General features: G+C 37.8%; 1 protein-coding gene across 1 annotated transcript; it reads left to right on the plus strand.

The window, feature by feature from the left end:
* The first annotated feature begins 282 nt into the window (after positions 1-282).
* LOC111387316 (exocyst complex component SEC6-like) lies at positions 283-17,520 on the plus strand. Its single transcript, XM_023011870.1, has 19 exons — positions 283-740; positions 1,498-1,536; positions 1,729-1,817; positions 1,960-2,050; positions 2,272-2,361; positions 2,482-2,561; positions 3,057-3,149; positions 3,299-3,325; positions 3,480-3,587; positions 3,720-3,858; positions 3,951-3,995; positions 5,335-5,390; positions 6,197-6,305; positions 13,627-13,767; positions 13,859-14,038; positions 14,816-14,899; positions 14,986-15,072; positions 15,813-15,857; positions 17,341-17,520. Exons 1-19 carry the CDS (start codon positions 612-614, stop codon positions 17,503-17,505), a joined length of 1,797 nt encoding a protein of 598 aa, XP_022867638.1. The 5' UTR covers positions 283-611; the 3' UTR covers positions 17,506-17,520.
* Positions 17,521-17,937: the final 417 nt, after the last annotated feature.

Below are 17,937 nucleotides of genomic sequence, written 5' to 3' on the forward strand. Positions count from 1 at the left end.
GTTTTACCAAAATTTGTTATTCTACCGTAGTCTTGTTTCTATCATTTTGGATAAATCGAATTGAAATTCGATAACGCAACTCTTGATTATCATGAGTTTCCGATCTTCTTCTTCTTTTAATTTTAGCAATCAAATTTATAAAGAATATAATAAAGAAAGATATAAAAGACACATAAGATTGGATTACGTCATTTTTATAAGAACTAAGATTGAGCACGTCATTAATTAAATTAATATAATTTTATAAACATTAAAAAATTTAATCATAGCATGAAATCCAAAATCTAAAGGAATCGAACCGAATGAATAGTACCTAATTCGAACGATTGCATAAATAAATTTGACATCGACAACTCCACGGGATCTGGTTCGATTCTCGTTAAAACCGAACCAAATGTGACAATACCCAACCTACTTCTCCGCACGATCTAGTCGTAGAATTCCTTCTGCTAAATATTAATCACAATTATCTGATCATTCCAACAATTGAAAATTTGTTGGAGTTTCATATCATCTGCGTCTGTCAACAGTTTTGTTCCCCTTTTCGCTGAGAGCTTATGCATAGAAATTTACGAATTTGAGGCTCAGAACTCTAGAGTAGGAGCAGAAAGATGATGGTGGAGGATCTCGGGGTGGAGGCGAAGGAGGCGTCGGTAAGAGAGGTGGCGAAGCTGCTTCCGCTGCCGGAGCTCTTGCAGTCCATTGCTTCCATCAAAGCCGATTACATTGCTCGCCAACAGGTTCTACTTCTTTATAACTGTTATTTTCTGTTACAGGAATTCTATTAATTGTATTCGAATTCTTGGAATAGGACCTTGGATTCGGAGGCCCTAATCTGTTTCATTGCTGAGTTTTGGAGTAAAAACGCCCTGAACCAGTTTCATTTTATTCGCGATTCAAAGATATATATGAAAAATTATTACAATTCTGGAGCAATGACATACCCTTAAGGAATGTCACTTCCCGGCTAGCTTGCTTACAGCTTTTCAATAACTTACTGCCCCTATACTAGACTAAACAAGAAAAAAGAAAAAAAGCTTGAGTGACTGGGATATATACCAAAGAAAGCAGAATCATAAAGCCTCATTTTATTATTGATAAATTAGATAAAAGACCTACAATGCCTAGTAGTGACTAGACTCCATAGGATGTGCAGAATTTGTCTTTGAAGTTGGTTCCATTAGTGGATATTGATGCTGGGGAGCTGCAATTGAGTGGGGTCAAGGGAAATATGTCCCTTGACATAGTGTTAGAGATAGCTTGTTCTGTAGCATTAGCTTCTCTTTGTCCATTGTTTTATTGGATTGAAGTTTCAATCTTTAGAATTTTGGATTTTACTCCTATGCATTTTTCATTTAATGATCATAAACACGTGATGACATAAATATAGCTATGCATTTTTCATTTAATTATCATAAATGCATAGTGACGTTAATATAGCTATGTAAGAAGATTATTCAAGTCTGGCGATAAACTTCTAGTTTTGGTTTTTATCAGGCTAATGATGCACATCTCAGTACAATGGTTGTTGAACAGGTAAGCTACACTCCTAACCCTGTAAACCTTGTTATATTGCCTTATATATCAATCAGGGCAAATTATCATTTCTGATGCATTCTAGCTTTCTATAAGCTTATGATTGTGGAGATAGGAGAAGTGTATATTCAGATTTTGTCTTCAGTTTTTATGATTACTTTCTTTCTCCCTTTTAAAATTTGTGAGTTTCAGGTTGAACAGGCTCAAGCGGGTCTAGAATCGCTTTCTTTATCTCAGAAGACAATAAACCATCTACAAGAAAATTTCGTGGAAATTGAGAAGTATGAATATTATGAAAGATGCTCATATACATTTGCATTGTCTTTTCCCCAACCCCAACTCAAAGTACCAATAAATAAATATTTCTAATGTGTGGTGGCCTATTCATGTTTTGGGTTATCTAAGATCTTTGTGTTAAATCAGGTTGTGTCAAGAATGTCAGACATTGATTGAAAATCATGATCAAATAAAGCTCCTTAGTAATGCAAGGAATAATCTGAACACAACTTTGAAGGCGAGTATACTTCCTTACCTTTTCTTTCTTTACGTTGAACAATCAAGATACGGAATCCAGTTATCTATTATCTCTTATGGTCAATGTTTCTATTTAAATATAGTCATGTCAACTGGGCATTTCCTGCTAATTGCGCTGTTGCAAACTGTTCTGTCCATATGTGCTTTTTCCCACCGAAATAGGACATTTAATACTTCCTATTGCTTTCCCTTCTTGTTTAGGATGTGGAGGGTATGATGTCAATATCTGTAGAGGCTTCTGAAGCGCGGGATTCTTTGAGTGATGACAAGGAACTTACTAACACCTATGAGGTATAGCTTGTTGTTGACATGGATTATCATTGTTTTGTTGATCCGCTAAAATGATTTTGTCATATGTTATACTGCTAAAAAAAAAATAGTCTTTCATTTGTTATCTTCAATTGGTTGTAGAGGTTAACTGCACTGGATGGAAAACGAAGGTTTGCATTAGCAGCTGCTGCATCTCACAAAGAAGAGGTTGGCATACTAAGGTTAGGATCTTTGCCTTGAGTTCATTATCCCAATTTTTGTTAAAGAAAAGAATCATCTTTTGGTTGTGAGATCATCATTGGTGATGAAAATTTCTCTCTGATTGCATGCCATTTGACTTATAAAATTGTAGTCACTGTCACTTGTAGAGAGAGGAATCCTTTCCTCCATCAGATTAGTCGCAGTCATTTGTAATACCCTTAAATTTTGTAAAAAAAAATAAGGCTGCATTGGCATTGGCTTGCTCATTTACTGTTTGGTTTTCTCTACCCATGCACTGGATGTGCTTGTATTTGTTGAAAATGAAAGGTGAAATTTTCTGTTTCATTTCAATGTAGTGTAATAGAATGAGATATAAATTCTTTAAGTAGTGTTTATAATTTAATATCGGTTCTGTTTGATACATATTTTGATGCTATGATGATTTTCTAAAATTGTTTGAAAAAATAATGAAGTTTTATCTTTTGATGATGAATTACGTGCACAACATTTCTCAGGGAATACTTTGAAGACATAGATCACACATGGGAGACATTTGAGAAGACACTATGGGGTCATATATCCAACTTTTTTAAACTTGCTAAAGAGAGTTTTTATGTTGTTGTAATAGTAACTTATTTACAGCTATACTTGGGATTTCAATTCACTTATTTCCATGCAGCTTTTAGTTTAACAAGTACCTGCATGTGTTTTTCTGTTCTGTTTACTGTTCATCATTCATGTTTATTTTCTTTTGCAGCCCACATACCCTCGTTCGTGCATTGAGGTATATCTGATCTGAATGGAATACATTGCAAAATCCTCGTAGGTGCTAATTTGATTCTCTCTCTGTATACCCCCCCCCCCCCCCCAAAAAAAAAAAAAAAAACCACAAAAAAAAAATTTAAAAAACCCCCCAAAAAACAATTTTAACTAAATAGGGTTGTTGAGATGCAAGAAATCCTGGATCAACAACTTGCAGAAGAAGCGGCTGAGGCAGAAGGAGGTGGTGCATTGGCATCAATAGCAAATCCTCGTAGAAGTGCCAAGTACTTACCTGAATAAGCTAAAGCTTTTTCTTTAGACTTGATAGCTTCTTGCCTAGACTCATTTACCGTCAATCTTCTGCAATTTTTAGATTTACGTCATTTGTAAATCTTATTGGTTGCTTTTCCCTTCAGAAAATCTACCACTACGAGTGCCTCTTCTAGTAAACTTGCCCAACAGAAGTTGAAGGTTCAAGGAAAAGGCTACAAGGATAAATGTTATGAGCAAATAAGGAAGTCTGTTGAAGCACGTTTTGATAGATTGCTCAGTGAGGTTCATCATTTATTGTGCTTATGTTATATGGCATTAGATTAGAATTGAGTGGAAATCTCTGTCAGCTGTACTGATAACTATATATATTTCAGCTTGTTTTTGAAGACCTTAAAGGAGCTCTGGAGGAAGCTCGAATGGTATGCATATACTAATCTTTCTAGAACCTCTATTTTTTTTGAGTAAAGAAATAAAATAATTGAAGATTAAACAATGGATCAAATTTTAGAACACAGTTCATGGAATTGATGTAGTTCTAGATGGTGGCTGCTAAACCAAAACTAGGTGTGAAGAACCTACTTACTTCATCACGGAAGGGGAGATAGTGATGGGAAGGTGACGAAGGAGGAAAAACGGAAGAAGAAGTAAGGAGAAACAACTGAGAGACGATAAGAAGAAAAGCCAAAAAAAAACAAAGAACATACTCAAAAAGAGAGAAGAAAATAGGTAGGGATTTTTCAGCCAACGGTTGCTAGATAAAAGAAGTAGATTGAAAATTTTTAATGTTGTACGCCTCATGCTGTCCAACTTGTAGGTTGTGCAGATTCAGGAGTAAATTAGGGGGTTAATTTGGGAGAATTGGTGTGTGTTAGTGAGTAATTTTATTAATTTTTGAATTTAGTAGTGACCTGGTGAGTATGTTAAGACACTGGCATGAAAAGTAATTTGGATGCTTGAAGTTATAAGAAAATTTTAAAGACATTTGAAAATAACATAATTGCTCCTGAACTCTCAAGCATAGTGAAATGATGGGAATTATATGAAACTGAGAGTGTACTTAGGGTGTGTTTGACAACTTTTAAAATTTTAAATTGTTTGCTACAGTATGATTCTTCACCACACACACAAAATAAAATATTCTACACACAAACCAATAAAGTTTCTTTATTTTTTTTTAACCACACATTCTCCAACAAATACTATTCAAAACTCTTTAATCTACATAATAATGGGTGTCAAACAGGGGCTTAGTAACAACTGAAAGTCTTAATTTAGAATTCAAACTACTAATTAAAATGTCTTCAATAGACAGTAGCCTATGTACTGGAATGCAACCAAATTCCCTGAAGTACACATTTTGTTTACTTTTGCTTTATTTAGATCATTATATCCTGTATTTTTGGAACTTCACATATATGGTCCAGTTGGGAAACCTGTGGCAAAATTATAATATAGTCTAAATGGTAATTGGTAAATAGTAGTTGGTTACAGAACCAACTACAATTTAGACTGTATTAAGTATAGATATAATTCATGAATCAAAATTACGACTTGTGAGTATCAGGGTTTGCAATTATGTTCTTTCCCTGCTTTGCGTCATCAGGTTCTGATTGGAACGACTGTTTGCATATCCCTTTTTATGTATGGGATTTCAGTTCTACCATTCCTATGACCCCACTGTGGCCTAGTCTTTCGTGAGCTTCTGATAGACCAAACTCAGTGTAGTTTGATTCTAGTGTCATGTTTTCTCTATGACAGATTGGGGAGGAGCTCGGAGACATATATGATTATGTGGCACCATGTTTTCCTCCAAGGTTGGCCTTGTCAAATTTGATTCTGGTCTGATTGTTGGTTACTTTTCAGGTTTTAGCTAAATGCTCAAATTAATTTGTAAATCACAGGTGGTTTGAAGTTACCTTTCCTGATCTTTATCATTTCGACTTCCATTACAACTGAGTTTCAAGCAGTGCTAAAAATAAATAGCTAATCCAATAATTGGTCTCTCTGCATTTTCTCTTTTCGTGAATTTCATGTAATTATTACTTAACTAACTCTGAGTGTGGTCACATTTCCCGTAGGATGTAGCTCCCAACATATGCTGTTTGACAGAGTGTTGCTGCATGCCAAATCATTCATATAGATTGTTGAAGTGATGAATATTTCTGATATTGGTTTTTTCCGGTCTACTTCTGGAAGGTCATGTATAAAACAGAAAAGATGACAAAATTCTGGATTGGTCTTATCAACCACTATCATGAGCAATAAACTGCATTTTGTTTTAATTCAGACTCGTGAGTTCTTAAGTGCCACATACATGGTTCTTTTAGTCTTAGATCCCTTGATTTAGATAAAGCTAGTTCCCAGTTCTTTTGCTTTATATGACCAGATCTGTTTGTCTGGGCTCCAATATGGGTGCTATTATCTTGTGTTACATGTTACCTTGAAACATTTACTCTTTCAATTTTTTCTGTTTCTTATGTCTCTAGTAACTAAATCTCAGTTTCTTTACTGTTCTCTCAGTAAGTTCTTAGACATTATATTAAGTTTTACTTTGATTAACTAGTCATTATTTTATTTTCCTCCGTTGATGACATCTCTTCTTTTATTACCATGCCTGTAGGTATGAAATATTCCAGCTCATGGTGAATCTTTATACTGAGAGATTTATTCAGTGGCTGAGACTACTTAGTGATAAAGCTAATGATCTTTCAAATATTGAAATTTTGAAGGTACTTTATCCATAGTTAATAATTTTAAGACAATTGTCATTAGTTTAATTAATTTTGAAACTACTCTTCTGTTTTTTTAATTCCAAGGGATGAACTTCCGATGATAATCTGACGTTAGTATTGAATTCACGTAATGTATATGATGCATCTTGAGCTTGTTGGCGCTCATATAAAATGTTTTTAGCTTAATTTTTTGATGCTTTATATAATTCTCTGATTTCTCTTTTTTGCAATCTTTGTGATGACAAGTTGTCTTTATCTCCTCTTTTTCAATCTATCCTAGTACCATTTCTGGACTTGACGGTGCAACACATAGCCACATACGATTAGAGCGAGTCAGGCAAAAAAGGGATCTTTGGGATCAAAAGATGCCTAACCAAATTAAAATAGAAACCTACATTTATACTTTTTTTTTATAGGTAATCAGAGAATTTTATTTCTTAAAAGAGAGTACATGGGAGGTATACAATCACTTTAAGCATGAAAGAAACAACATGAAATTAGGCAACCCTACAATAGGATTTTTAGCCACTGCATTAAACCAAATATACAGAGTCAAGTAAAATAATTCTCTTATTAGCTCTGTTGTCTTTGTTTGGTCTTCGAAACATTGATCGTTCCGTTCTCTCCATATGCACCATACAATGCATCCCGGGATATCCAAAGAAGTTTGCTATCCTTATCGCGAAGTTTTCTCCTCCATGCTCGCACCACGTCTTCTATACGCCTAGGTAGCACCCAATTCATTGATTGAGAAGCCAGAATACTGTTCCAAAGCTAACGTACACCATCACAATGAATGAATAAATGATCAATCGTCTCTCCATCCTTCTTGCACATATAGCACCATTCGGTTACATAAAATCCTTTTCGTCGAAAATTATCCACCGTTGACACCTGCCCCCTCATAACTGTCCACAATAGAAATGCTACCCGTGGAGGCAATTTGCTTTGCCACACCATCTTCCAAGATAATGAACTCTCAACAAATCCTAAAGGGGATTGAAAGTATGAGCGGACTTAAAAAATACCATCTCGAGCCAACCTCCACCTGCTACCATCACCCTCTCCTACCCGAATTTGTATCTCATGCAGAACGGTAAAAAACAACGAATAATCTTCCAATTCCCAATCCTGTAAACCCCTCCTAAAAGTAATATTCCAACTATAGCCCCCATTATGAATGTCTAATACATCACCCATCATAGCAGCAGGCTCTAACGCAATGCGGTACAATGAAGAAAATCCCTCCTTTAACGGTTGATCGCCACACCAACCATCATCCCAAAATCTAATATCAGTGCCATTTCCCACCACAAAATTCAGTTTGTCACTAAAATCACTCCATCTTCGTCGGATATACCTCCACAAGCTCACCCCATAGGAGTTACGACCCTCAACCGTACACCAACTCCCCTCCATCACACTATACTTTGCCCCAATGATTTCTCTCCAAAAGCTCTCTCTCTCCACTCCAAATCGCCACAACCACTTGCCCAATAAAGCCTTATTAAACAAAATAAGGCTCCTCACTCCAAGCCCCCCCATCCTCATAGGCAAACAAATAGTACCCCAATTAACTAAATGCATTTTCCTCTCCTCTCCTAACCCTGCCCACAAGAATTCTCTTTGAAGTCTCTCTAATCTATTTGCCACTGCAACCGGAATAGAAAACAATGACAAAAAGTAAGTGGGGAGATTTGAGAGAGTAGATTTAATAAGAGTAAGTCGGCCTCCCTTAGAAAGATACATGCGCTTCCACTCTGCTAACCTCCTCTCCATTCTTTCCATAATATCATTCCAAATATGTGTACTTTTAAACCGTACCCCTAGCGGGAGCCCTAAATATGACATGGGCAATTGTGCAACCCTACATCACAATATGCCAGTCAACTCCTCCACGTTAGTGACCTCCCTTACTGGAATAACCTCAGATTTCCTCAAATTAATTTTTAATCCAAACATCGCTTCAAAACATAGGAGCAATCGACGTAAGTTCCTGAATTGTTCATCATCCGCATCGCATAAGATCAACGTGTCATCTACAAATAGCAAATGAGACACCTGCAATTGGCCAACAATAAAGCCCCTTACCAAACCCTCTCTCACAGCTCTTTCAAACATCCTACTGAAGGCCTCCATCAACAAATAGCAATGGGGATAGTGGATCTCCTTGCCGCAATCCTCTACTACTCCGAAAATAACCCTCCGGCATTCCGTTGACCATAACTGAGAACGAAACAGTAGAAATACAGAACTGAATCCATTTACACCATTTATCCCCGAAGCCGCACCTCCTAAGCATGTACAAAAGGAACCCCCAGTTCACATGATTATGTCTTCTGAATATCGAGCTTACATTGCATCCCGGGAATTCCCAAACGCAATTTTGAATTAATGCATTCATTCGCTATAAGCACAGAGTCCAAAATCTGACGACCTTTTATGAAAGCATTCTGAAACTTGGACACTACTTTTCTGAGCACCTCCTTTAATCTGTTCGCTAGGACTTTCGCAATAATCTTATACACCCCACAGACTAGGCTAATAGGGCAAAAGTCCTTAATGTCAGTCGCTTCCGGTTTCTTAGGGATCAGCACAACAAATGTAGCATTAGAACTTTTTTGGAACTTGCCACGTTCAAAAAAATATGTAAACACATTCAAAATTTCCGATCGCACCACCTTCCAACAAGCCTTGTAAAATGAGAACGAGAAACCATCCGGTCTAGGGGCCTTATCCTCGTTCATGCTGAATACTACCTCCTTGATTTCATCCTCCTCAAAAGGTCGCTCTAACCAATCGGCATCATCCTCCGTGAGTAGAAAAATCCAATCCTTCCAACTCTGGCCTCCACTCAAACTGCTCCCGATATAGATTCTGATAGAAATTCACCAGTTGGCTTCCAATTTTGAGTGGTTCTTCATAAGTTATCCCATCCACTTCCAACACTGTGATAGAATTTTTGCGCCTATTAGAATTAGCTATCCCGTGAAAAAACTTAGTACATTTATCTCCTTCTTTCAACCAATTGACCCTAAATTTTTGACGCCAAGCAATCTCCTCCATCTTCACCAACCTCTCCAATTCTTCCCTTAATACTCTACGTTTCTCCTTCTCCTCCCCAACCAACCTTCGACTCTCCTGCCACCTATCCAACTCATCTATCTCCGAAAGGCACTGAATTTTACGACAGTTTACATTGCTCACAACCTCCTCATTCCATTTTTTTTAAATCCCTTTTCAAAGACTTCAACTTATGATCCAACACAAAACTAGGAGACCCCCTGACATCGTAAGATGTCCACCAAGTCTATACTTGCTCCCTAAAACCTTCAACTTTCAACCACATTTTCTCGAACCTAAAAGGCCTTTGTCCTCCACCCGTCCTGTTCCCAGATAACATAATGGGGAAATGATCAGAGTACACCTTTCCCAATTTTCTCTGAATGACATCTGAATACTTAGCCTCCCACTCTCCGCATATCAAGAACTTGTCTATACGAGAAAGAACAGGTTGGTCCCGATTAGATGACCAGGTAAAATCTCCTCCAATCATAGGCAAATCCACCAACATATTCTCCCTTATAAAATCTGAAAACTCCTCCATAGCCCCCGTGAGTCTCCCATCGCTCGACCTCTCAATAGGAAATCAAACCACATTAAAGTCACCTCCTATACACGTTGGTAGATTCCACCAAGCCATCATTCCAGCCAGTTCATCCCACAAGCCCCGTCTACTGTCATCAGTATTAGGCCCATAAACACCTATGAACATCCACTGAAATTCATCCCCAATGTTTCTGAACGACATCGATATTGAGAACAATCCTACACTCACCTCCTCCATCTCAAGCACTCTGGTGTCCCACATTACTAATATGCCTCCAAAAATCCCTGATGATGCATAAACTGATACCCTACATGCTGTCCCTCCCATAAGCTACTGACCACCGCCCTCGAGATGACCTCCATCTTGGTTTCTTGTAAGCATACAAGATCCGCTCCCCAACCCCTTAGCAGATGTCGAACACCCATCCTTTTTCCAACTTCATTAAGTCCCCTTACATTCCAGCTAATGATTCGTGGTATCATTTTAACAGTCCGGCATCCCTCCCCAGTACTCCATTCTTGGACTCACCACCCTTGCCATCATAATTAACTGACCATTCGAGCCTCTTAAGTTCACGATCGCCCTTTTTTCTTAATTTGCCTTCTTGTTTACTCATCTCCTGTCCCCTATTGGCCTTCAAATCCTCAAATAATTGTAGTAATCTGTTTTCGTATCCATCACAAGGCATGCCCATTAACTTACTCAAATCCTGAATTTTCTGTAGAACCCAGTTCGAAGGTGGGTGTCCAGCTTCGAATCTAATCAATTCCCCTGTTTCCTCCACCTGTATAACATCACTTTCTATTTCTCCCTTCTTGGCTTCATCTACCCACAACACCAGTGTTTTTTTCGTCCCTAAGTCACTTACCTTCATTGATTTAGAGTTCCTTATATTATATGTGTTCGCAACCCTTGTTGTCAAAGGTGTCGCGTCGTGCTCTATCACCCCTGAGGTAACTAGATCCTCTGACAGTACATGCCTCGTCCCTTGGTCACCTAGTGAAAGCTCATCATCGTGTGGGACTGTGTCCATTGCACCCATCGTTACTGTCTCCAAGTTCACCATATTCGGCTCCCCTTCTTTAGACAAAGGTACCACCTCTCGGTCTACATCGGTCCCCGTGTCTGCCTCATCCATATCCATCCCCTCTAAGACATCACCTTTGTCATATTTAGAGTGTCCCTCATCCGTTTCAATCCGATCAATAGACTCACAAGTGATTTCGAGTCTTCCCTGCTTTACTTGATTAGGTGCCGATTCCTTCTTACTCAAGCTCGATGCTTGTTTTCCAACAGCTGGATACTCATCCATACCCACACGACACTTGTGGCAAGATAACAACTTCTTAGGACCCATTTCATACCCACTTCCCACTAGCCTAATCAATTCCTCCAACGCTCCTTTCAATTCCTGGACACGGGCCATAATTTCAGCCCTATTCAAACAACAATCCCGACCTTCGTTTACACTGACATTGACAGTCATCTCCTTTTGCTGTTGCATCCGCTGGTCAGCATGCTTCGAGGCGTGTAAGTTTGCTGTTACGTGTGCATAAGTCAATCTTTGTCGATTACATTCATTCACCGGTCGTCGTTTGGCTTTATCCCCAACAACAAAAGAATCAACAACAGTTTGAAACACCCGCGAGATTGATGCCCATCCTTCTCCATTCGCACCTTCCGACGCCATCACAACTCCCTTCCGACGCCTATCCCCATACTGCGCTATCATCAAGTACCTACCACAGCTGTTCGCACAACGCTGTGCCAAGAAGGCTATTGATGACTCATTGAACCTAGAAACGAAATCCTCAAGCTTACTAGTCACCCTCAACTTGTCCACCATATTCACCATCCAAAGTGCACCGAACCTTCCCATGCTAATTGCATTCGATAGCTTCGAGCCCCATTCGATCATTCTAACAGCACGAAGATGGGTAACAGAAATTGCAAACTCCTTCACCTCAACTCGAAAACGGTGATTGAAGGCCACATCGAATTCATCCACTAACTTCCTTCCCTGATTGTGTGTGAACGGCATATTAGACGGCAAAACAGGCATCGTTACTGGACTGGGGACATTCTGCCCGTCTTTCTGGTTTTTCGACGCCGGCCGTTCCGGCGGCGCGTGGGTCACTCAATGCCCCCCTCGTCGGAATCACCTGTGCATCACGCTGATCAGGTGCGTTTGCCAGGCAGGTGGCCGAATTTTGCTGAATCTGGATCAGGCTACCCTGTTTTTCGGCCTCTACTTCGATCTCGGCATCGGTGTCTCCAGCTAGGGCGGCGGTGCTAGGGTTTCCACCTAGGGCCGCCGCCTGATTATGTGGCTTATTAAGTGGTGTAAGGTCGGTGAATGGGGATTGGCCGTTCGACATGATGTTGCCGTCACCGGCGACTATAGCGATCGGTGGTGATGGGGTGTTCGGAGGCTAGCTAAGGGTGTGGTGTTTGGATATTAGGGAGGAGAGATCCATTTCTGTAGGCTCCCTACATTTATACTTACACTAATGAATGATAAAATATCCATGAAGTGAATATGAAACAAATGAGGATGCGTAAATGCATGAGTCGTCGTACTATAATCGGTAAATAAGAAATGAGAATATACACCAAACAAGTGGAGGTGACTCTCATTAACAATATTGTGATTTCAGTGGAAACATGTGAGAAGATGGAAAAAGTAGGCTAGAGTTAACATAGCAAAATAATTTAAGGATACCAAGAATAATTGAGGCAATTTCATAAATGGACTTGAGGGGTCAGGCTCCCAACCAAGTAAAAACTAAGAGTGTGAAAGAGTTTGTGACCTATCTGTTATAGGTTCTTAACCTTGAAGAATGATGTATTTCATGTAACTCAGTAAATGGGATTAAAATTAAATAAAAAATTGCCTTCATGTGCTATGTTAGCCTACTAGTAGAGCCAATGACTATCTACACTAACGAGCTCTTTTGTATTAGCCACGAAAAAGTTTTTAGAGAATTACAACCATTCATACTATATTCATTTATCCAGAAATATGGAGAAACCCAAAAATCTTTTGTCAAGTCCCTGATCAAATTCTCCTTTGCCCTTGAAAGCTCTAGATTTCCTTTCCCAGATAACCAAGAAGTTACAAAGAGGAGATGCTTTTCCTACCACTTCCTCTTCTAAACTTGTATCCTCGGTCTTACAATAATATATCTGGTTTCTGGATGCGTGATCTTTCTTTTTGTGTCTTGGGATGGAAATACCAAGAGAAGACGATTGCATGCCTCATCAGAGTTGACCAAAGAACTATTCTACGTATAAACAATATACTCTTTTCTTGATACGTCCTTGTATTGAACTGTTTTAAGTTTGGAAGGGTATACATGGAATTGAAAGAAATATAAGTACTGAAACAGTTTTATCGAAGTTATTGTGGCAGTCTTTGAAATTATTATCCAATAACATCCATTTAATATGATTTACGCTGAGTTGATCCTTTTGTTTCTTCTTTTACACTCCGTAATTTTACTATATTAGTAGAATGCCTTTCCTCGATAGCTGTGCTTTTCTGTAAGAAATTTAGATGATATTGATGTACTTTATTGGCCCTACTTGGTTCTTTTTATTGCTTCTTATCTTGCTGCTGCTTCTTCCATTATATTGATCTTTTCTTTCTGGCTGAATTCACTGTTTACTGAGCTGTTTTCATGTTAAATGCTAAATAAATGATATTAGGTAACTGGGTGGGTAGTTGAGTACCAAGATAATCTCATTGGCCTCGGCGTTGACGAGTCACTTGCTCAAGTTTGTTCCGAGAGTGGTGCAATGGATCCCCTAATGAATGCTTATGTTGAAAGAATGCAAGCCACAACAAGGGTAAAGACATGAGGCAGTCGGCTTTTTATGCATTATATCAGATCATCTTAATGCTTTAACTAATTAATTTGAATCCTCATTTGGTATGTAGAAATGGTACTTGAATATACTTGATGCTGATAAGGTACAGCCACCCAAAAAAACAGATGATGGAAAACTATATACCCCAGCTGCTGTTGACTTATTTCGTATCCTTGGAGAGCAAGTTCAAATCGTACGAGATAATAGCACTGATGTCATGTTATACAGAATTGCTTTGGCCATCATTCAGGCAAGTGCAGCTTGTCTAGTTTTCAAATAATATATTATTAAGAGCAGCCCAAAACTTTCCTGCTAAGTTACCCAGCTATCTTGATATATTTTCATCGCTGCCCACGGTATATGTAATTCTTGCCTCTGTGATTGCTACTATTTTGCGCTTATTCATGATTAGTGTTCTTGCATATTCATGACTGTTCTTCCCGTGACCATATCTGTATTGATCTTTTAATGACTTACTTTTCACTTTTCTCTTTGGGTAACGGAATTCAAGTTTAACTGAGTTCCACTATACCTTTGATAACTGTAGGCCTGATGATAAGATCTTCAAAAATTCTGCTGTGAACCTAATTATGTGCTTTCTTTTCTATAGCTTCTTCACAAAAGCCTACGCATGCACACACAAAAGCAAACTTTCATATACAATTGATTAATATTGTTCAGATTGAAAAATCACAGTAAATAAATTCGGAGTCAGAAAGTGTGCTTAAATCCTAATAAAAAGGTGAGATGAGCAAACACAATGATAACATATAATGAAGTAGACCACTTTTTAAAATTACTTATACAATTACCATGGCTTGATTCCTACTACTTAATTTATTGCATATTTCTCCAAACTCTTATATATTTGTAATTGGGGTAGAAACACAAGCATGTGCACACGAACTCGACACGGTCGGGGCGATACATGATTCTTGTCAACTAAGCTTAGTTGCAATTATGGTTTTGATCTGTTTACAAGGTAGATGGTTGCCTGGAAGTTTTCATTTTTCCTTTTCTTTCCCAGGTAATGATTGATTTTCAGGCAGCTGAAAGGCTGAGACTGGAGGAACCTGCTTCAGAAATCGGTCTAGAAGCTCTTTGTGCGATGGTATGTGAATCTGCATCTGTGTAGCATCTGATTGCATATTATCGGAACAGTGTCTATAAGTTGCTCATGAGATCACTTGATTTCAGATTAACAACAATCTTCGATGTTATGATCTCTCCATGGAGCTAAGCTCTAGCACGCTTGAATCTCTTCCGCAGAATTATGCTGAGCAGGTTATATTTTATTTCAAAATGTATTTCCTCGTCCTCATTGATTGAAGAGGCCCAAATTTTCATATGAAAGTTCAGTGGAAAATCAAAGTTTATCTTTTCTTGTATTGTTACACTTATTTTAATATTCCACTTAGTTTTTGGGGCGTATCCTATTTATGATACCTTGTACTTCAAAAAGTGTGTATCTCAGATTTTACAACACTGTATCCCCAATAAATGGCTTGTATTTAAGCAAATTGGCTGCACGATGCACTGGATCAAATCCCATGTCTTCTGCTCTAGAAAACGTGAAAGAGGATTAATGAACGATATAAAAGGAGTTGGGATCGAAGGAGAACCTGCATGACACAGTACGCCTTACCTCTTCTCTGAAATCTCTGTGATGGAGATTTTAATGAAGATTCCACCAGACATTTATCACCTTTTGAGGAGGATAAAAGATTACTATAATCATATTGGCTTTTGGGATTTGTGTATTTTAAAGAGAATTGAAAAACTTCTGATTTTTCTTTGAACCCTGTGGCATTCCTGTTACCTGTGCTTTTTTTGAGGCGGATAAAAGATTGCTATAATCATATTGGCTTCTGGTATTTGTGTATTTTAATGAGAATTAAAAAAATCTGAGTTTTCTTTGAACCCTGTGGCATTCCTGCTACCTGTGCTTTATTGACTATGTAGGTACCCAATTTCGGAAACAAAACAATGTCTCTCTGCTGAAACTGTTTTTATCACTTCCACAGGTGAATTTTGAGGATACCTGCAAAGGCTTTCTGGAGGTTGCCAAGGTATGTCAATGGGATCCCATAAAAAGTTTGTTAGCTGTCATTTAAATTTGCATGATGCCTTCGGTATATAGTAACCATATTTTCTCTTGTTTGCCTATATTTAAATTTTGTTCCTTTGGTTGATCGATGTTCACTGTTATTTCAAACACAATGCTTTCAAGAGTTTTTTACTAGTTAATTGTTTTGGAAACATGTTCTTGTCTGATCATTCTATCGGTGTACTATATAATAACTTGTCTAATAACTCATACAGGTAGGCCAGTAGTTCTCTTCTGTTTCTGAATATATGTATTTGGCAGTTTCTTGGTAGCATTATTGATTCATTCGCAAGGGCTTTTGAACTTGAAATTACCCTGACATCCTTTTCCTTTTTAAATTTCCAGCTACGTTTAGAATGTTACATAAACATGATGTTGGCTGCAGTTACCTGACTGAGAATTTCCTCCATATCTTTTATTTTTTTATTTTTTTTTTTTGGGTTGGGTTGGGTGAGGTGAGCTGGAGGGCGTGGGGGGTTGGAGGAAATTTGTTTCCTCAATTCAGCACTTCATACATTGAGCCATCACAGGTTGTCACATTTACTCATTCCTTCTCTCTAAATTTTTTTGAGTGTTGTATGACTCGCATCATATTTCCCTTCATGCCCCGTATTTACATGGTCGAACACCTTTGATGTGCATGTTTCTAGTATTTTATAGTAAGTTCTACTGGATTGGCTATTTTATTCAGGGAGCCTCATACATGTAGAGTCGCATACATGTAGAGTTCCGGACTGCTCTTAAATGAGTGAAATTGATCCTTTGAGCTGATTGCATTGAATTTTATGCTGGCCACTTATGTTTTAACTTACTCCAGAGCTTTATTAGGATCTAAATATTTAGTCTTGCTTTCTATACATTATTGCTTTGATTTGTAATGTGGCTTGGTGAGGAAGATTTTATCTTGATACAACGAACCTTTTTTCGGTGGCATTTTATGTACAATCAGTAAACTTCTAAAGTACTAAACAAGAATTATTGAAATATTGTGGAAAAAGTTGGAATTTTTTTAAATTTCTAAAGTACTAGACAAGATTTATTGAAATATTGTGGAAAAAGTTGGAATTTTTTTAAATTCAATTCTGCATGGTTTATGGAATGCCAATGCCTGAAATATGTGCTTGTATTACACATTGCCTTGTCTATCATTAAAATGAGTCCTTGTGTATTTTCATGTTTCTCGCCGGTTACATAAGTAAAACTTGGTCTTGTGTTTCGTTATATGGAACTGTTATTTATACACATCAGTTGCATTTCTGGGAATATTTCAAATAAAAGATGTTTTGTTAATGGTTTTCTGAGAAGGATGGCGTCAGAAAAGTACTTTGATAGTTGTTATTTCTTTGTATTGCTGCCGATTTCCTCTGCATATTTTTCATTTGGGCTGTGTGAATGTATTATGATATCCTGATCATCTGAACATGAAAGTTTCTCGCTGATTTTAGGAAGCTGTTCATCAAACTGTCAGTGTCATTTTTGAAGATCCAGGAGTTCAGGAATTAATTGTAAAGCTATATCATAAAGGTAATGATTTTACTGCCACCCACCTTTCTCCTGAAGTTCCTTTCCATAAAATAGGGAGCATACTATTTAAAATACATTCTTCCTGATTAGCACTAGCATAATGATAGCCCATCATTAATGGTTGGATTTTCAGTATGTCTAGTAATCGTACAAGGAGTTCTACATAATAGGATTGCTATTGTGATTCTCTTAATTATTATTATTATTATTAATGATCAAGTGTCGTGCGGATATCTTGCCTCACACTCCCCCATATTTTTGCTGGTGTATGCATGCACATCACTGGATTCAAATGTTACTAGATTTATTATCATATTCCTGTTGACTAACATCGGGTGAGATTTTGTGGGTGGGGAAAGCGATCAAGGTAAGCATGTGTTTTCAAGTTTAATTATGTGCAAGTCTTGAGATATTGGGCTGAGAGCTTATCAGTTGCTTTAATTTGGGAAACATTATCAAATGAATGACAGACTTTATCTTGTAAACATCAAATAATTGAGTCTCTAGACAGATTTCCA

Source organism: Olea europaea, unplaced genomic scaffold (genome assembly GCF_002742605.1).
Source record: "Olea europaea var. sylvestris unplaced genomic scaffold, O_europaea_v1 scaffold3985, whole genome shotgun sequence".
Taxonomy (NCBI): Eukaryota; Viridiplantae; Streptophyta; class Magnoliopsida; order Lamiales; family Oleaceae; genus Olea; species Olea europaea.